General features: G+C 41.6%; 1 protein-coding gene across 2 annotated transcripts in view; it reads right to left on the reverse strand.

Annotated features, from left to right (window-relative positions):
• Nucleotides 1–1,819: 1,819 nt before the first annotated feature.
• nfatc3a (nuclear factor of activated T cells 3a) overlaps nt 1,820–21,292 on the reverse strand; it is a 68,273-nt gene continuing 48,800 nt past the window's right edge. For both annotated transcript variants that reach the window (XM_039795007.1, XM_039795006.1), the window contains exons 7-10: nt 19,528–19,583; nt 19,240–19,366; nt 16,137–17,231; nt 1,820–1,982 (exon numbers count right to left, since the gene is read on the reverse strand). In XM_039795007.1, coding sequence (XP_039650941.1) covers nt 1,906–1,982; nt 16,137–17,231; nt 19,240–19,366; nt 19,528–19,583 — 1,355 coding nt within the window. In that variant the 3' untranslated portion in view covers nt 1,820–1,905. The remainder of the gene's footprint in view (nt 1,983–16,136; nt 17,232–19,239; nt 19,367–19,527; nt 19,584–21,292) is intronic.

Below are 21,292 nucleotides of genomic sequence, written 5' to 3' on the forward strand. Positions count from 1 at the left end.
TTTTTTTTTTCTCCATTTTAAAAGGCATTAGCAGAATTATAATGCATAGCAGAATCATTTTTGGAAACTGTCACCTGGAAACTGACTTCAAACCGTCATAAGCAACACTCCTCAGCTCTCTCATGCAGGAGCATTATTGTCAAGCTTAAGGAAAAAAAACAAAAACAAAAAAACAATGGGAATCTGTCCAGGCCAGAAACCTGCCTGAAGACGCTCTTTCCTCGAGACTGTGTTATTGCTGCCGTACAGGCACTGCATATCTGTCAGAATAAGAAATATGAATACATCATTGTGAATAGACACCTTTCTGGAGACAATGAAAGGAGAAGTGTTTGATTGTGAACAGCAAACATTGACTGTGGCAAACAGGGGAAGTGCATCCAGATGTTCTCCCTACTTTGGGATTTGTCATTTTACCTTGTTCGTTAAAGAGGGGGGGAACACCACATACATGTAATATATAAACATCTTTAAGTATAAAATACTTTCCCATTATATTGTCATACCATCACAGGTATGGTGGCTGTCAGGAATTCAAAGGCACACAAGGGCCCCTGGGAGATTTGGGGAGTTATTGCATGAGAAGAAATTTCAGAGGCAGAGACATCTGTCTCTGTGGATTAATACAAACACTTCTCTGTAACCTGGAAAATAAAGGGCCATCTTCAAATATCTTTGAATGAAAAATTAAAGGGGTAACTCAGTCCTTAAACCCCACATGTCCCTCTTTAGGATTCATGAAATCGTGTTTCCGAAACATTATTATAGTCACACTCAAAGCCAGCTGTGCAAAACAGCAACAACAAAAAAAGCTTTAGCTACCATTCAAAGCTGCTATGTGGCTAATAAGGCATTTGTTCAACTTGAAGAAGATAAAGAAATACAGGACAGGGAGGTCGTAAATGAGGATAACACAAGAGAAAAAAGGAGGAAGAGAGAAGGGGATTCATGTACAGATATCTACACGGCTGAAAGGTTGCTAAAAGTTGTGGAATGTTGCAGGCTGCAGATCCCAGACCAGCGCCAGAGGAGCTCGTCCTCCCCGCTGGGTCCCTGCACTCCAGAACCTGAATGGTTGTGTCATCTTGAAAGGGACAAAAACAAGGAGCGGACGGTGTCGTCATCACTGAGCCAAGAGTGTTCAGCCAGATGCTCAAAATTCTTACTTTTTTTTTTTTAACTAATAATTGAAATTCTGATCCTTCAGGGTGGTTGGAGTTGAATTTGGCAATCCAATTTTACAGCACATGAATTTTGTCATCTCTAACTTCCAAGTGTGATTAGTTACACGAGGAATGGAATCCCAGCTCTGGCTTCCCGTGAGAGCACTGTGCACTCCGGAGTTTCTCTGATTCTTATATGTCTCAAGACGTCTCCGCTGACGAAGGCCGATGCTGGTGACAGGGGGAGGACAACACACACTTGTTGTATTGTCTCTGCGAGAGAGCGTTCTTCGAAAAAGCGAGTGCTCCAGAGTCACGGACAGCTGATTGGTCAGGAAGACAGCGGTGCTTTGAGAGGGCAGGCACCCGCCTAATGAAGAGGGACGGGGGTCGCGACTTATTCTCCAACCATCTTAACCCCCCCCCCCCTGCTCAGCGGTCTCTTTACTCTGTGTGGGGTTGCGAGTTCTGTATCTATATCTCTAAATAAGATAAATCGTTTTGAAATGAAATCGGAGGAGACAAACGAGAGTGTCTTCTTGTCCGGCTGGTGGTGGAGCAGGTCCATGAGCTCTTTGACAGAATCTCCAAACCGTAGTCTGTCTTTGACCACGGTCTCTTGTCTCGTCCTGCCCTCTTGTCCCTGACCAGGGGGGGGGGGGGGGTGTCCGGGGTCAAGAACTGGAGGAGGGGTGGGGGTCATGTCCCAAAAGCCTGTGTCAGGGCCTGAGTGCTGGCTGGGCTATGACTGGCTGTGTGCTGCTGGAGGACCACGAGTGCTGGGGGACTGGGACATGTCTCTGCCGATGATTTCATTCACTGTGAAGAGAGAAAAAAAGAAAAAAACAAGACACGTATTAATACCTATTCAAGGTATCATTTACTTAGATTACATTTGAATACGATTTTGACCGGAAATTAGTGAAGGGTGTACGATGCCGACGCTCGTTTCACTTCTGTAAAGATGACGTCCGAAGTCCATAAAGCTAAAAGATACAAGTGATATACACACTGGTGGGAAAATAACAGAGGAGAATAATTGAAAAATAGGGTGATGTATCAGGGCTGGGCAATATATCGATGTTATATCGATATCGCGATATGAGACTAGATATCGTCTTAGATTTTGGATATCGTAATATCGTGATATGTTAAGTGTGGTCTTTTGCTGGTTTTAAAGGCTGCATTACAGTAAAGTGATGTCCTTTTCTGAACTTACCAGACTCTTCTAGCTGTTCTATTGTTTACCTTTACTCACTAAGTCATTAAATCATTTCTGGTGATTATTTATCAAAAATCTCATTGTGTAAATAACATTTTGTGAAAGCACCAATAGTCAATCATACAATATCGCCACCGAGATATTTGGTCAAGAATATCGTGATATTGGATTTTCTCTATATCGCCCAACCCTAGAGCTGGGCAATATATCGATATTATATCGATATCGTGATATGAGACTAGATATCGTCTTAGATTTCGGATATCATAATATCGAAATATGGCAAGTGTCTTTTACTGGTTTTAAAGGCTGCATTACAGTAAAGTGATGTCATTTTCTGAACTTACCAGACTGGTAACTGTTCTATTATTTGCCTTTACCCACTTAGTCATTATATTATATCCACATTACTGATCAAAAATCTCATTGTGTAAATATTTTGTGAAAGCACCAGTAGTCAACAAAACAATATCGTCTCTGTATCGATATCGAGATATTTGGTATTTGATATTTGTCAAAAATATCGTGATATTTGATTTTCTCCATATTGCCCAGCCCTATGATGTACACTACACTACACAAAAAAAGGATAATGGGAACAACAACAAAGTAATAAGGTAATAAAATTTAAACTTGAATCAAAACCCATCTCCAATCATTACATTGATGAACTACAAGATTGAAAACCATGAACTCAACGAGGCGTCGTCCTGAAAGGCTGCTCTACGTTTAGAAAACCACCAGATGACCCTGTGCGTGCTAAGTGACGGGGGGGGGGGCTCCCTCCGCCCCCGTCACTGGTGGAGATGAAGCTCAGTAGAAGTACGGATGTCTGGCCAGCAGAAGGCAGTGTTGTTCCACGCTGAGCTCCTCACAAGTCTGAAAGTTCAAACTCAACCAGCCATGGAAAAAAAAAAAAAAAACTCAAACAAACTGGCAGACCAAAAGGTCACAAAAGTCACAGCTCTTACGTGAGATATAATCACTCCTCACAGAACAAATGAGAGAAACTATTCCATTCACTAAATGCGCCAGTTCTGACCTCCGTTTGAGTCAAAAGTTACCATGCTGGTAAGCCACAGCACGTAAACACAGACTGTCAGACTGTCCCGTTACCTAATTAGAGCTTTAATGGCGATTCAGTACATTTCCTCAGGCCTGTTCATGGGGTTTGTAAGCATGGCAAAAAAAAAGGTCCGTGTGTAAACAAACCATCGTTAAAAACACGTTGCGGAGGCCCGGGGTGGCACTCAGGCCCAGCGAGTTTAAATTACTCCGCCGACTCGGTTACAGCCTGATTTAAAATAAATAACAGATAACTCTTTCTCCTGCACTGTTGTTTTTCAGGCAGCGCGCGGGATTGTTTTACATCTGCTGCCTCCATTCAGTGTCCACACTGGGAGCACAAGAGACACAGCGGGGCGCTAGTAAAAAAGTTCAGCCGTGAAGTAAATCAACTTCAAATACTTTGTCACGGTGAGGCCGACGCGAAAACAGACAGGCGGAGAGGACACCGTTTGGTCAAATTCACGGAAAATATGATGCGGATAGGGTTAGAGCTGTAACAATTCCAAATGTTGCCGTACAATTGAAATAATTGCGATTAACGATATATAATTGTCTCTGTCAGTCAAATTTAAAAACATTTATTTATTTATTGCTTTTTCAAACAAATTAAAGTTTTGAATGAATTCCAGGATACATCTTTTGGTTATATAATCACTGTCATGTGACCCAGATAATGTTATAACACAAGTACACAGCAAACCCCCCCCCCCCCAACTTTATTTTTGTTGCTATGAACTTGTATAGGGTCAAGTGCCAACACCTAGCATAGCTTTCGCTGTCCAAACAGTCTGACCAATTACTTATACATTCAATTACAATTTGGCATATCTAAACAAAATCAACAATGACCGTCAACAGTCATACCCTTCAGCCCCTTAGCTAAAGTTAGCAATTCACTGCGGTACAAAGAAACAGCGATTACGTAAAATAATTGACAATTATGTAATAATTGTTACAGGCCTCGTGGCCAGGGTTAGCTCATTTGGTAGAGCAGGTGCACATATATAGAGGTTTACTCTTCGACGCAGCGGCCGCGGGCTCGACTCCGACCTGCGGCCCTTTGCTGCGTGTCATTCTCCCCTTTCAGGTCTTCATCTGTCCTGTGGAATTAAAATGCTCGAAAAAATTATCTTTAAAAAAAAATAATTTGTCACAGGCCTAAACAGGGTTTTCACTGTAACAATGTGTGTGTTTGGTTTTTGTCCTGTGATCTCTTCGTGTCATTTGTGGAGGTGATGCTGACAGGTCAGAAACAGGCTGGGCAAACTGGTTTGGGAGGGTGCAGCAGAGACCTCTGGCCCAGTCTGACACTGGGAGAGTCACCTGTCTGTACACGACCGCTCCTCTCTCCTCCACCTACCTCTGCCCACTTGTGCAACTGTACTGTAAAATCACACACCCCTCAGGCCATAATAACACAACTGTATTACTGTAACTCCATAACAAATGAAAAAAAAAAAAAGAGGGACAGGGGATGACTCAGTCAATGATGAGAAAATGAACCCAGCCAAGTGTGTTTCATGAGAAAAAAGAGAATCGTATTTAAATGCGATGACACACAGTGTTCACATGAACGCTGTGAAAAAAAACCCAAAATGTGTTCAACAACTTTCATCAGTTCAGTCAAATATAATAATCCTTCATATTTGTTTCACAATTTCATCATCTTCTCTTCAAACTACAGGGCGCTCTAAGTCAATTTTTCTTGTGTATTATTAACGGCACATATTTTTTGTTGTGTATTATTAACGGCACATATTTCCATTACACCTTGTTTCTTTTAGTCTTTGTCGCGGGACCAACCGTTTTAAAATTCTGTTGTTTTATTTGTGTTTTCTGCTGCTTGCTTTTGTGTCTGGCCACCATCACTCACATCATCCTGTTAGCGTGGGAGGCTCTTCCTTTCCCATGTCAACCATGTTCACACACACACACACACACACACACACACACACACACACACACACACACACACACACACACACACACACACACACACACACACACACACACACACACACACACACACACACACAGTCACACTCACAGCACCACCACGCATTTATGAGACTACACTGTGACTATCAAAGCAAACATTTACTTTTGTATATATAACACCAAGGTACAATATACATCAAGTTAGCCAGTTTATTGATTTTGTCACGCAATTCCATTGGTGAAATAAAAACTGTGACGGAGGACTACAGATCTCCTTTAAAGGCCATGGCTTTTCAAAAGACACGTGTTGCAACTTTGCTAGAAAAAAAAACAGCATCTTACTGCTGTTAAAGGACTGTCAGAGCAGCTGTATCCATACTAGTAGCTGGTACAGTGACTGGGCTTCTTTTGTTCAAGCTCCACATTCATTTAGTGAAATATAGCTAAGAAATGTTTTAGATTTCACTCCCATGTTCTATATTTCACTTCTTTTAACACAGAACAAATGTATAAAACACCTTAAATGTGTCTACACTTGTCTTCCAAAACCGATCATGGTGTGTATAAGGCTCTAATTTAAACACTAATAAATGAAACGACTGGGTCAATCACAGAGCGATGTTTATGGGCCTGTCGCACACAGCTGACATGTTGTGCGGTAAACTCTGCAGCTCTGTTGATTCATGGGAGTGAATCTGCTCCACCAACACCACCACAGGAATATGAGCAACATAGTGCGAAGTGCGACAGACCGACATCAAGTGGGCGTCTGCAGAAATCATATCACTTTCCGCTGTACTGTTTAGATTGTTGCAGAGGCAAACATGAACCTATCGACTGATAAATAAGAGAGACAGAGAGAGAGAGAGAGAGAGAGAGAGAGAGACAGAGAGAGACCGGGGGCAGTAGTCATCAAACAATCTAAAAAACCCATGACTCCGTCAAGGGCAACGTTATACTAATTCCTCTCAATTTGATTCACTCCGTTTTTCTCATTTAAAAAAAAGTGTCAGAAGAGGTTTTCCCACACAATCTGTCAGAAAGAGTTTCTTTAGGCTTCACTCTCGATATTACAGCTGCGCTCAATGTAAATTTGGACGACTTGATTACGGGGCCGTTTGAAGAAAGACTCAAGTCATTCTGAAAGTGAATATCCATCTTTCTCAAAACAGACAAATCGCTCGTTTTCCTTCTGAGAAAAAGTTAGCGTGCGTATACTAAAAGACAAAAGATACAAAGCCCAAAATGAACTGAAGTAATCTGCAAAAGTTTCATCAGTTGACAACACAGCGTAAGCGTAAAGTATTTTACATAAAACAAAGGTTCATTTGACCATGTCAGTGAGCAATAACCTATGCTTCAGATACAATCATTTAATTAAAGCCGGGGCTCCACATATCAATAATCCAGAAGCGAAAGAGAGGTTTGAGTCGAGCCTGGCCTATGAAGAGTTTCACATGCTGATAGTGTTTTCTCAGATTTACTGGTATTGTTCATGACAGTGCAACAGAAAGCCGATGATTCAGCGCTGCCTGCCATAGTAAGTGCGGCTCTGAATGGCTCAGCCTGGAGGGAGATCCTCTGCAGATGACTGGGAGGGGGGCTCCCTAGTCAAAATATACATCTGCAATCAGCCGAGTACTATTACTACTACTACTACTACTACTGCTCTCAGGTAGGCTTATATCAGATGGATCCTTCCGCTGTGTGCTCATGGCTTTTAGTGCTACGTTTGGTTGAGATGGGATTTCAAAAAACAAATAAAGTCCACTCCTGTTTATCATCTATGCAGCCATTTATCAACACTGCTTCTTGTCCTGTGCTTTAAATGTTTTTATTTGAATATTTGATCTAAAATGTCCTTACTAATCTTTAGGACCAGGCTTCTTTGCGTTTCAAAGGAAACGCAAGGGAAATAAGGGCAGGCTTAAATCTCCGTAAACGAGGCTAGTTACAGTCATTTATTGAATTAACAACATTGTGAAGTCCACAAACATGGCATCATGACTTTGTGTAAACATACACGCTACTTTCCTAAAGCCAAATGGTGTGTTATCTGTACGCATTTTGAGCTTTCCACGTGTATGTCTATGCTGTATACAGTGGATGTAAACATACACGCCACGTGGCGTCGCCAAAAAAAATTAAAAAAAGGTTGGGTTTAGGAAAAGAACACTGGGAAAGGCTTTGATAACACAAAAAAACGACAAAAATATGACGGTGACCAACGTCACACGCTTAGGAAAACAATAAACGGTTGGGTTTCGGAAAGAAATATTGGAGAAGGAAAAAACAGTTGACAAACACCACACTCCGGACGTGATCCTGGCTCTCCTGGGTGAAAGTCCTGTGTTTTACCCATCCACAGGCTTACGTGCTTTCATACTACTCGCAACGGCGAAATTTCACACGTAATGTAGGTCAATGGTGGCCGAACGGCATTGATAAACACGCTAAAAAGCGATTATGCGTCTTGATAACACGCAAAAAACGCAAAACTCCCCCACGCAGTTGCTAGTAGCCAAGGAGAACACGGAGGTCATTATCTTCACTTGAGTTTCTGCACGCGGTAGTCGCCGGACGCCTCAATCTTCTGAACATAGCCATACTGAGAAATACAGAGAGAGTTGTGTGGAGCTGATTTTAATTAGCTTTGTAGGAACTCATTTGGCAATGGCTTGAATGTAACGGACGTTCATTAATATACTGTATTAAAAAGTTACGCACTACAGCTTTAAGCATAATTGTTCACAAGCCACCGATTTTTGATTAATGTCACACAAAATGTGTCTGGGAAAGATAAAACCGAAAAAAATAAAACATGGTCACAGTATTTGCAGCTTGCAAAAATGACAAAAAAATGTCATTTTTGCCTTGAGAAAGATACATTGTCAACTTTACATATGCTGAATGAATTGTTGTTTAACATCTAGCAGGAGACCACTGAGATTGGGTAATCTCACATTTCTAAAGTGTCAAAGGCGGTATATTGAAAATATTTCCATAATGCAAAGCAGAAGTGAAATAAGCAGATGGACATTCAGTACGATAAACATGTCTACTGTCAAAATGGAAAATGGGTAATTATCAAAACACTCTATGACACATTGAAAAAAAAGTTCCCTGACCCTGGCTTAAAAAACATTACTCTGGCAGAACAGCTAAGAAAATAACTCGGAGACTGACTGATTCTTGAGTCCAGCAAATGAAGACAACATGCTACAATGGAAAACATTTGCGCAAAGGGAACAGACAGAGGCAAGACTTGGTTTGCCTGCGAGAGGGAATATCCAAGCACAGTTTCCACTTGCAGGGCCCTGTAATGACACGCACACATCTTCACAGAGCCTCAGGTACCAGAGAAAAACGCAAAGTGAAAATCCAATGAGCGATCACACACGCATTGGAAATAGATGGTCAGTTTGATGAAATCGAAATCTGCCAGGTCGACTCGCTAAAGATTTCTCTGGTTCACTCGTGTAACTCTGCCGCTGCTCTGTGATCAGTTCTATTTTAATTTCTTCTTTTGGAGTAAACTAGTAAGTGAGTGGGTGAGGGACCAGAGCACATCGGAGAAGCTCTTTATAAAAGTCAGTTTCTCAAAGTCACTCATTTCTGTGAATCATCGCTGGATTTCCCATTTGTTCTGACGGTTAAGTGATTCACAAGACTCCTGCCTTTGATCCGGGACACAAAATAGTGGATCCATTACGATGGTTAACGGTACTTACTGTATCAGCAGAGAGCATTAAGCTGATGAGTCTCTGCAGTCAAACCATAATAACCCCAAAGCTTTTCCTGCCATTTAACAGATGGAGGTCAGGAGCTGCTAACCCATCTAAGATAATAGATTTGTTTTTTTCACTTGAGCAGAGAGTTTTGGTTAATGTTTCCTGTACCATGAAGATAATAATACAGCAGTAGCGCTGCAACTAACATGTTTTTATTATTATTTATTATCATTTGATAGTTTGGTCCGTAACAAGTCAGAAAAACAGTAAAAACGCCTGTTCAAATTTCCTAAAGTCCTTCAAATTGCATGTTTTGTGAGTCCAAACTCCAAAGATATTTAATTTACTAGCATAAAAGACAAAGCAAAAATCTTTACATTTGAGAAGCTGAAATTACAGAACGTTTTGTATGTTTCAACTTCTCAATTTGTTTTTTCAAAAAAGTGTAAGAGTAGAGTTTTAAAACAAAATAGTATCTTCCACACTGCAGCGGAGGTGACTCATCAACTTAAACACACGCACACACACACACACACACACACACACACACACACACACACACACACACACACACACACACACACACACACACACACACACACACACACACACACACACACACGTCAGCACCTGTACATTTACTAGGGGGAGTAAAAACTACTTCACCAATCTGTCAAGTCCTCACTTGTGCGCCATGAGCAATGTGGTGACTACTATTCATTTTCCCGTCAAACACCGGCGCTCGATGCTTGGCTGACAAGCACAAATCAACACCGACACTCAGAAAGAGCAGCCAACAACGCAACAAACTAAATCTTGGCAAAATCCCCATTGAAGACAGCGCTGTCCATTTTCATAATAACTTGGTATATTCAGAATCATGAACTAAGAGTTCATATGCCTCCTGACTAAAGCAAAAGGCAGCACTGGCACCGTCCTCGCACCAGGCTCCAGCCTCCGCCAAGACCTCTGCATTACACTCTCTAAGACCTTAATTGTGTGGAAAGATGACACAGAAAGTCTGTTTCCACTTGTTTCAGGGGAAAAGATCAGCAAATGTTTGCCATTGTTTTTAACGAGCAGCAGCAGCAGCATTTGATGGAAACGTATTTTCCTTCCACTGTTTTCTTTTTTTGTAATGCCATCGAATCAAGAGCTCTGTGTTATTACTCTGTTATGGTTAGTTAGTGGCAGCATGAAGCCTCTGACTAAAATGGTTCCATTCACACACACACACGTCTGTGCACACAAAAATTATGATTTATATCTGGTTGTTTCATACAAATAATCACAGTCAAATTAACTACAGATATGTTTACATTTCTTCCTGGTTGTGTACACACACATACAAATATCAGAAGTTAATGATTACGGAAAAACTAGTTTGTCGGGTGCAATACCTATAGTGATGTGATGAATTCAGAGTTGTCAACCATTTAATGCTTTTATTGTAAATTACTTTGCTTTATGCTGTTGTTGATCTTTGTGATGGCCGCTATTAAATGACAATAAATGAGGCAGGTGCACCTTTACAGTACAAAAAGAACAATTGAGGAAGTTCAAATAAACGTTTTAGGCCTTTCCAAAAGGCTACAATTTACAAAGGTAGCCAAAAAACAAACAAAGGTCATTTCCAAGTTTAATTTCATGTATAATTAAATTTGGGATACAACTGGAGTCGTATTTCTCGCCACCTGTCAAAGGTAAATCCAATATTCACTGGCGCTTTCTACCCGGTCAGGTCGGCCAACTCCTGAGAAAAATATCCTATTTTTTTTTGGACTGCTAGCTGTTGTGCCTCTTCACCACTGACTTGTTTTATTAATTTACAGCTCTCTGCCATTTTTGCAACATTCAGGGAGCCTTTCAGGGGATTATGGGCAGAGAGTCAGCTGCCCATGAGCTGAAGGAGTCTTAAAACTGAGAAGATGTTGCTGTTGATTCTCCGTGGAATCGGCAGCGCTGAGCAGCCTTTGTCTTTACACACAGCTAGATGTTTTGATGTTAAAGCACCGTGTTTAGTCTTTATGCTAAGTTTAGCTTCAGCCTCATATTTAACATACACACAAGAGTGGTATTGATCTTCTCATCTAACTCTGGGCAACGAAGCAGATAATCAATTTCCCAAAATGTCGAATTATTGTTTGAATATAAAAAATGTGCATGTGTGCAAGCCTCTGAGTAACAATGCTGTAGCCTGTTAAATCAAAAGTTGGCCTGAGAAATGAAAACGTCCACAAGTTTCTGTCTATTTCTACACAGATCATGGTCTTGTAAAGATAGAAAAACAGAACAGCTTTTAAAAGCTGTGTTCACTGCACGGACAGTAGGGGTGTACGATTCCGAAAATGTCACGATTCGATTCCGATTTTTAGGCTCACGATTCCATTCAAAAACGATTCTCGATTCAAAAAACGATTCACAGTATGTAAATGTAGTGTGAATGTGTAAATGTGTGATTGTAGTTAGGGTTGGGTACCGAAACCGGTACTTTTACCGGTACCGACCGAATCACGTCGGTACTACCGAGTTTTGGTTCACGTAAAATCAAACTGTTTCAAATTTCGGTACCTGAGAGCGCGTAAGCTTATCTGTCCTTTCTGCATGTTGACAGAGAGCAGAGGTTCAACACACACACACACACACACACACAAAATAAAATTAGGCCCTTTCTTTTTAGAACTGTGGCAACTACAGTCCATTCAACAGAACTTTTGTGATGTGTCAGAATCACATAATGGATACACATTTGGGTGTATGTGTGTGTGTGTGTAACCAGTTTATAGTCCACCACTGGCTGGAATCTGCAACATTCTTTTGCAGAAACAGAAGCTGGTCTACGTGTTTTGGAGTGAGCATGCTCCGCTGTGCAGTTATGATGTCTCCGGCAGTTGAGAACACTCTCTCTGACGCAACGCTAGTACCAGGGATGCACAAATAGCGCTTAGCTAACTTAGCCAGGAGGGGAAAGAGAGTCTCATGGCTCCTCCACCAGATGAGGGGGTCTTCTGAGAGTGATAATGGGGAACATTGAAAGAGAGTGCGTGGGTTGACTGGCACGTTAGGTACTTTAGGTTGTTGTTCGTCCACGTCTTTAATGTTAATCTCTGGGTGATGCCGTACCATGTGAGTTCTCAAGTTTGTGGTGTTTCCAAAATACTTAACTTTCGTTTTGCAAAGCCTGATAGCCAAATAGCATGATTCCTATCAAGTTCCGTCTTCCCCTCGAGGTTATAAAAGCCGAAATGTGTCCAAAATCTCACCTTCAATGAGGATGGAGCATGTTGAATAATTCTTTCTGTGAGGTTTGCCATTGTTTGCGCCGACTAAACTAGTTCTGCACTCGTTCTTCTTCTGATTATGAACATTGACATACATAAAGATTATGACAAGAGTGCCCAGGTGTCAGTGTGAATTCGACGCAGCGCCATCTATGGGAATGGCGAGGTAATGTCATTTCAGGACAATAGTGTCAAAACGAGAAAAAAAAAATATGAATCGATTTTTGGAATTCTATGAATCGATTTCGGTAGAGCTTGAATCTCGATTCGAATTTGAATCGATTTTTTTGCACACCCGTGACGGACAGTGTCTTGTATATTTGATTACTTCTACAGGATAACGAGTTTCACTCTGTGTGTGTACCTGTGTGTGTGCATTTGTGTCATTACTGTTGTGTCTGTCTTAAGGAGTCTATTATTACTACCCTCAATGCGGTGCTCTCGGTTTGAAGCAGCTGTACATTTTGGGCAGGGCAGGGCCAACAAAAGACCAGCTTTTGTTGTAAACACACCGCACACACTACAACACCCCAGTAACTGTTTACACACACACACACACACACACACACACACACACACACACACACACACACAGACAAACACACACGAATGCTATCCCTTCCCATCCAAGCGAAAGAACCTGTATTTATTTTGTTAAGGTATATGTGCCAAACAGTGATCATGAAAAACTTTGATAATATTTCATGATGGCACACCCAACCTTACTCTGTTGTTTTGATTTAGACATCAAAGCAGTAGAAATACACAAAGCTGCACATTTTAGTGACATTCAGCTATGTCCCATGCTGCTTTGATGAAAAATTCCTTTTTTGCATTTCCAGTTCAATGCCTTTGTTAACTTAACATCTTCTCTTCATTTTTTTCACTGCAAGATCTAACAAAAAAATAAAGCCTTGCTGTCCGTCTGCTGTGATTCCAAAGAGGCTACTTCATATTTAATATATATTCTTTATCATTTTTGGATTAAGTCCAATTTCGCTGTAAAAAAAAAAAATTAAAAGAAAAACTTCATTCAGTTGATATGGACGCATTAAAATATACATGTACTGTATTTAAAAAAGCATTTCATTATCTAGTATACACTTTACTTTAATCTCAGATGCCAAACACATTTCAGATTGAATGTCTCAGCTGAATGACCCTGCAGTGGGGTTGGAGCCTGACCTTGTCTGTCCATCTGTCTGTCAGTCTGTTTTCTCACATCCTGTGTCTCCTGCTTAGCGCGCACACACACACACATACACACACAGTACACTCACACCTCCACAACATCAAACACAATACACCATTTAACACACACACACACACACACACACACACACATCTCAAGCATGCTCTGGTGTGCGTCACAAGGGCCATCTGCTTGCTAACCAGAGCAGTTTTCTACACGTTCACATTTGTATTCCCTCTCTTGCCACGGACACACCAGTCTGTGATTCTACTGTAGTAGTTCACATACTGTATGACTGTATGATGCAAATATAATGATTCGATCTCAGCTTTCTACGGGTCACGCTTTATAGCCAAAACACATTGCATGTTTCACTAAAAGATGCATTTTATTAGTACAAATTAAAAGCGGAGGTCGGCAGAATAAATAGAAGAACAATCAGAGGTGGGTCAGCGTCATTCTCAAACGTCTGTGTTAAAGGGTGACGTGTTGATGGCAGTTACACTTTGCCTTAACTGTATATCAGAAGGCTGGTTTCCCCGGTTCTAACCACATTAGTCATGTAGTCACAGTGACTATATGCACAACTTAAAATGTAATTGGTGCATAATTGCTCTCGATTATATTTCAGTATATGAACAGATTTAACAATCATCATTTACATATGTACGTATACACGTGTATCTTTTATGCTATATGCATTTTTCACAACTCTATATCTATATATGTGTGCATTTGTGCCCATCCCAATCTGTCTGTCAAACTGAGGTGAATATGGTCTACTTAAGAGAGTGTGACCTCCTAAAACTCGGAGCTAGATGTAAGCTTCACGTTGCTGCTTCAAAACATGGCCTACAGAGCTGGGCTGGCACAGAAAGCTATTTTTAGCAACAGGCTCAAAGGGAGAGCTTACATTCCCGGCTGAACCATGTCACTCACAAACTTTTCTCACACTTTTTTTTTTTTGTAAGAGTGCGAGTGCAGCCAGCTACTTTCGGAGTTGCTGTGTGTCTGTCTCTGCATATGTGATGGGGAGAGACCGACTAAATCTGAATTACAGTTTTATGTGAAACATTTCTGAGTAAACAGATTTTATGAGTGCACATGTGAGCCTGTAAGAGGGAAAAACAGAGAAGAGACAGAGGTTACATGTTTAAATGTTTGTTAGCATGTGCGCACGCGTGTGTGTGTGTGTGTGTGTGTGTGTGTGCGTATGCATAAGCACTGATGAACCTCAGTGTTTGTCGGTCTTTCACACACTACTTATTGACAATGGACTTGTGTTAATTAGGCTGACCTTTGCTAGTGCACAATATCACACCTCCCTGACACAGCCTCGCAAGGCTATTTATTAACCCTAAACCTTTGATACCTTCATTTGAATATGGCACTGAGGTTAACAAAACCTAGCGATCCTCTAAACAGCAGATAAGGAGGTAGATGATTTGGAATAGTTTGAACGCACAGATTACAAGCAGAAGCAGAGTTAATGGATAAGTGACAAAAGCTGCTAAATGCATGCACTGACTTCACGGTCAATTGTTAAGTCAACGCGTTCTCCTAAACACGCTAATTTAGAGCTCTTAATGCACATACACATACGCTCACATACACACAAATGCACACAGGATGTAATTACTGCAACAGCACACAACTGTAGTCTCTGTGTTCTAGCTACAGTCTTTGCAAGTATAGTAGCACAAAATGATGCAATCCTCTCCCACTCCCTAGTTCCAATAAGCCAAAACATACAAAGTGTAATTAATCTCCAAACTGCTGCCAGAGATATAGAAGCTTAGTGATTTAATATGATTCTTTAGTTATCAGCCCTATTGTCTCTATGTTACCCAATACTAAGTCACAGGACCCCTCAGTAATGAACCTGTGCGCACAACTGTGCGTCGCAACAACAGATGAAACACTATCACCATGATCAGGCATCAAGGTTTCCGCCGTTTGAAAATAAAACAACTGGTGCTCTGTATTGTTTTACATCATCAGATATAAATGCATCTTGCGCATGAGATATTGTAGGCTAAATTTAATCCCTCAGCGGCCCCTTGTTTTAGACTGTAAATTTGATTGTTCACAGATTGATGTGTTGTGTAAATATCTTGTGTAAAATGACAGGGCGAGGGAGGAAAAAGTGATAATGAGAGCAGAAAGACCAGACTGACAGTAAACTGGAGAATGAGAGTCAGAGCAAAAACAAAAGAGACATGTAGTTACACAAAGGTAGATGGAGTGAAGGTGCGTGTTCACTGGGTCTTCGTCTGAGGGTCAGCTTCTCTTTTTAATTGTTTTAAGTGCTTGCAACCAAATGTGATCAAGTCTCTATTTCTGTTTGACTGCCTCCATGAGCTTCAAATTAAAATAACTTCTTCTTTGTCACTTTTCATGAACTGACAAATCACAGTAGAGAAGGCACTCTCAGGCTTTTCTGCTTGTTAAAGACATCATTTGGACACTGACCCTCGGAAGAAAAAACACCAGAAATTATTTTGTAGTCACAGAGATTAATATGATGAATAAATATCTTACCATCGTCCAGTGTGATGTCCTGTAGGCCGATGGAGCGGAAGGTGGGCTCCCTCTCCTCTGGCTCCTCTTTGATGTTCAGCCTCTCTCCGTCTGAGGGGAAGGGTCCCTGCGGGCTTAGAGGGTGACCCAGAGGCCCTGCAGCCACCGGGGACAGGCTGGCCATGACTGGACTTGTAGCCTGGGGGGAACGCTGTCCTGAATGCTGCTGTTGCACGGGCCCCAGAGGACTGCCACAAGAGGTGGGGGAGGATGAGGTGGGAGACTGGTAGGGCAGCGAGTGGAGCTGAGGGGAGGAAGGCCCAGAGTGGGGAGAGGGGATCATCCTTGGAGCAGGGGCGCTGGGCGGTGTGGGACAAGAGGCTGACCTTTGACTTACTGGGTGGTAGCTCATAGCCCTCTGCAGTTGGGAGGAGTGCTGCCCCACGAGGGGGTGGCCACCCGGAGAGGGCACCTGGGTTGGATTTGGGGAGCAGTGATAGCCTCCGAGTGTGTGCAGGTGTGGGGATGAAGGGGAGAGCAGAGGTTGCTGGCTCTGGGGAGACCCAGCAATGGGGTTGGTGGTTGAAGAGGAGGGAGCTGATGGTGAGGAGCAAGGGGAAGAAGGGTACACCATTCCCATGCTCATTGGGTGTGACGCCTCACTGGGGCTGTGCTGAAAAGGCATCCTGTCGTAGCCCTGAGGAGGAAGGCTGGACTGGCCGTTGAAGGGCAGGCTATGACTATGACTGTGGCTGTGCTGCATAGGCTGGTAGGAGGGCCGGGGGGGAGCCGGAAGAGGAGAAGGGGCAGAGCCCGGGTGGAACGTCATGTGGCAGTCGGCAGGGGGGTGGTGCAAGCTGCGACCCTGGAGGTGAGGCAGGTGCTGGAAAGACGGGGAGCCCAGGGAGGGGCAGGGGGCCTGCAGGGGTAGCAGGCCAGGTCCGGAGCCGGTGGCCAGGCCGTGAGGGGAGCTGGACAGAAGGTTGTCCGATGGGTGGCACTGCTCAGGAGAAGGCAGCTGGGTGCGCACCAGACTGGCAGCATGTGCCAGGGGCATGGCCATAGGGGGTACTGCAGAAAGGTCCAGCTCTTCTCTGTGCTCCTGTTTCACCATGACTAAAGGGAGAGAGGTATATACAGAGAGGGGGAGGAAGAGAGATGTGACGAAAGAGGAAAGACAGACAGGATGAAAGAAAAACCACATTGTCAGTAACATCCATCAATCAAATATTGCATGAAGAGAAAGAAAAGAAACGTTTTTCCTTCTTCTCAAAACCCACTCATTTTCGCAATCCATGGCTTTGAAGATGAAATATGTTTCAGTAAAACCTGCAGAAAAAGGTCATAAGAATCTCAAAGTAGCGAACATAGTTTCTGAAATAAATGGATTGTGAAGTGGGTCTCCTTCTAGATGAAAAAAAGCCTCCCAAAATCTGAGGGACATTGTGATGGCAAATGGGGCCATTCCCTTTTACTGTGACAGCTCACAGCGCTGCTATGCCAATCAGTAACCTATTTCCCAATCTGGTGCCTTGTGACAGTGAGTTTTATTTTTATCCAGCTCTGAATTAGAGGGAGAGCATATGTTGTCAGACTGGGTGCCATCGTGTGAAATGTGTGGGAAGAGGAGCTGAATGCCCCGCAGCCCAGATCAGACCAACAGCAAATGAGTTCACTGTTCGTTGGCCTCTACTCACCCCATCATGCCTCTGGGATTGACAGGCAAAGGGGCATGAAAAAGCCAAACAGGATTTATTCTGGCTAAAAGCAGAACCAGAGGGATATTAAGAGTAAGGGAAGGGTAATGTACTGTTTATTTAAACACCGAACATAATTGAAGTTCGGACGTTTTCATTTTTATTTACCCAACATTAATATAACCACAAAATTGAGCATACCCATGTGAGATTTGACTAATAGTGTGGTCCTTATGTTTGAAAAAGACAAAAGACAATTTTCTATATAAAAAGGACATGCTACTGACAATTCTCTCAGAATGTATCTTTAAATTGGGCCTCTGCAGCCCAGCCCACGATTAAACTTTTCTTCTTTTTTTTTTTTTTTTGCCACAATAAAGCAGGTGGTGTCCGTGGTAACATTAGTGGTGTCAGCGACCCATCTTGACTGAGCGGGGTAACTCTACTCTGCTCGGATTGGCTGCCCTAATCTGTCAACGGTGAAAACAGGAACTGTCAGTGCCGAGTGGGCGTGCTGCAAACAGAAAGGCTGGGTGGGTGGAGGGGCAAGGCAGCTTATACGCGTACAGACACACACGCAGCGTTGCGGTAAAACTCAGGGGTTTGGATATGTTGCACAAAATGCTCACATGTCATTATATTCCGCCAACGGTGTTTTCAGTTTGACTGGCTTCAAGAGGAAAATAACACAATAACAATATCAAATAGCAAGGCAGTAATTTGACTTTGATGAAAAACACTAAGGAAACTTTCAGATCAAAATATTATGACCACTGAGTTTCCTTGCTGCCAAAAATAATCATATCACTCTACTGGTCTATGTATAGTTTAATTTTCCTGGATAGCAAAAGATTTGCATCATAAAAGCCCAAGTAAATACTTTGTACAACACATGTGAGAATAAAAAAAAGTTGGCTTGGGAGTTTCAGTAGGCTTTACAAAATAAACAGTTGGCAGGTGTTAATGTTATTGTTAGTAGAAGAGCCCCCTCTAAACCACAGCAATGCTTTCTTTGGAGAGAGAAAGAGAGAAACGGGGTTAGTGAAACCCCTGTGGAGAAGTGTGCAACACAAAGAGCAGGTTACAACTGTTTCTGCTGTCAGTCAAACTTCTTTTCATTACCTCGGGAAAGTAACTACAGCAGGAAGCAGTACACCCAAAGGAATGCAAAGTAAAGCTGGAGAGAATCTCTTTGTGCAAATGTCTGTAAAATGAGTTGCAAGAAAATGACTTAGGATCTCAAAAACTTGAGCACCTAAAAACGGCATCAGATTAGCAAAATGATGCTCCCTTGCCTAACCTGTTTTGTTCCCCAAGGATTTTCTTTCAAATGTAGCAGTTGAAAGTCGAAAAAAACAAACAAAAAACCCCCCAGTTATTATTGGTTTAAGATTCTTTCCAAAAGTCATGAGAACCTCTCATCTCACCTGAAAGGTAAGTGAAGCGTTGCGATTGGCTCCTTTTCCGCTTGCCATTGCAGACATAAAACTGCACCTGCACAGCTGTGCCCACAGACTTACTGTGGTAGGGAGGGACCTCCACCACGATGCAGGACTACAAAAAGACATTTAACAATATTTACACACACTTATTGCCAACAAAACATAATACCATTTATTGCATACAATACAATGCAAATATTAGTACAAAAATGTACAACAGACAACAAATATTACAGACAAAATGCTGTACGGGTAAAAAAAATGACTACTTACTCCTTGAGTTTTCTCACGCATTATTTTTGCCTCAACTTCCCATTGTGGTCGTCCATCTAGGAGAAATGGTTAAGGACAAAAAAAAAAGCTAAATGCATAGCCAGTGATAATCCTAGTGCCATTAACAGGCAGAGACACATATTACACAAAATAATACAGGTTGAAATTTTTACTGTATACTACAGTAGTGTTAATTTTGTCACCTATTTTTAATTTAGTTGTAGTCTTAGTCTTGTGCCAAAGGCCCTTGTTAGTTTTAGTCATATTTAGTCATTCACGTATCTTTTTTTGTTAGTCAAGTTTTAGTCGACTAAAAGTCTCGTCATTTTAGTCTAGTTTTAGTCAAAAGAAAACTCAATATATCTTAGTCAAGTTGTAGTCAAAACATTTTAGTCTTTTTTTAAATAACAAATTATTTCTGAGATTATTTCTGATAACCATTTCAGTCAAATAGTTATAATGACACATTCTGATTTTTTGTACGTAAAATGCGACCAAATATCGAGCCTCTTCCTTATTTCACCAGTTAATTCCTGTTAAACGACAAAAACAACCACTGGGTATTTTACAATAACTTTGAATGCAGCACGAGGCTGGTGAGGCGAGTTTCAAGTGAACGCAACATCTGTTGTTTTTCAGACACGGCAGCTACAGGAATCCTCTACAGTGAAAAACAGACAAATCTCTACACCGTTTAGCTGTCAGCATTTTAACCGTGTTTACTCCAGCTGCTAGCTAACGGTAGGCTAACGTTACCTGCTGCCAAGTGTAGTATTAACTAGCGTGACATGCAGCGATGTTTAGGAGCATCAGAGAGAAGCGCAGCCGGAATCCGCGTTGCCGGTCCGGTAGATAACGGTCGTTAAGGCACTGGTGCCGTAACAGCTGAATATTCTATCTCATGATGAAAAAGTAGAGGCGATTGTAGACGAAAATGAAGTGAGATTTTATCTTAGTTTTTATTTTATGCAAAACATTTTACTCTCGTCTTTTTTCGTCAACAATGATGCATGTTAATTTAGTCTTAGTCAGCATTTTTGGACATTGGTGCAGTCTCGTCATCGTCTCAGTCATGGAAAAAAAGGTCGTTGACGAACATATTTAGTCTCGTCTCGTCTGACGAAATTAAAACTATACTACAGGAATTATTTTCATTATTCATGTCACCCTCAACTCTGTTTCCTTACATTTAACATTAAACTTCAAAATCATAAGAAAAGTGCCACATTTGACAGACCAATAAATCAGAAAAACACTTTTTTCCGACAAACGCAACAACTGCTATTATTCGTACAAGTCAACCTCAATATACATTATATATAATACATTTTCAGTTTAAATAGGCATAAAAAAAACAAAAAATTAACAAGAAATTAAAATGAATATAATCAGCCCTGATGACTAAAACAGAAGCAGTAATAAACCCAGGCCACACATGATCACTGATGACTACAGTTTTTTATAATTTAGACCCCTTTTGAAAAACAATGTGCTGTTTTTCAAAGTAACTTTCCTCATCTGGAGAAGCTCTTGTTCAGTATTTTCTATTTTCCTAAAGATGATGTCAGTGAACAGTGCTTTCTCAAACAGACGGGGCTTAAGAACCACACGAGGCATCAGAAAAGCACACGATTTCAATTTGTCCTGGAGAACCAAGAGACATCAAAATGATGTAATTTGTGAAGGCCCAGAGGCCCCATGGAGAAAATCCTAGCAGCTATTAAATAGTAATCAAATGTCCAAATATCCTGCTGTTTGTCTTGCC

The sequence above is a fragment of the Perca fluviatilis genome, chromosome 3 (genome assembly GCF_010015445.1).
Source record: "Perca fluviatilis chromosome 3, GENO_Pfluv_1.0, whole genome shotgun sequence".
Lineage (NCBI taxonomy): Eukaryota > Metazoa > Chordata > Actinopteri > Perciformes > Percidae > Perca > Perca fluviatilis.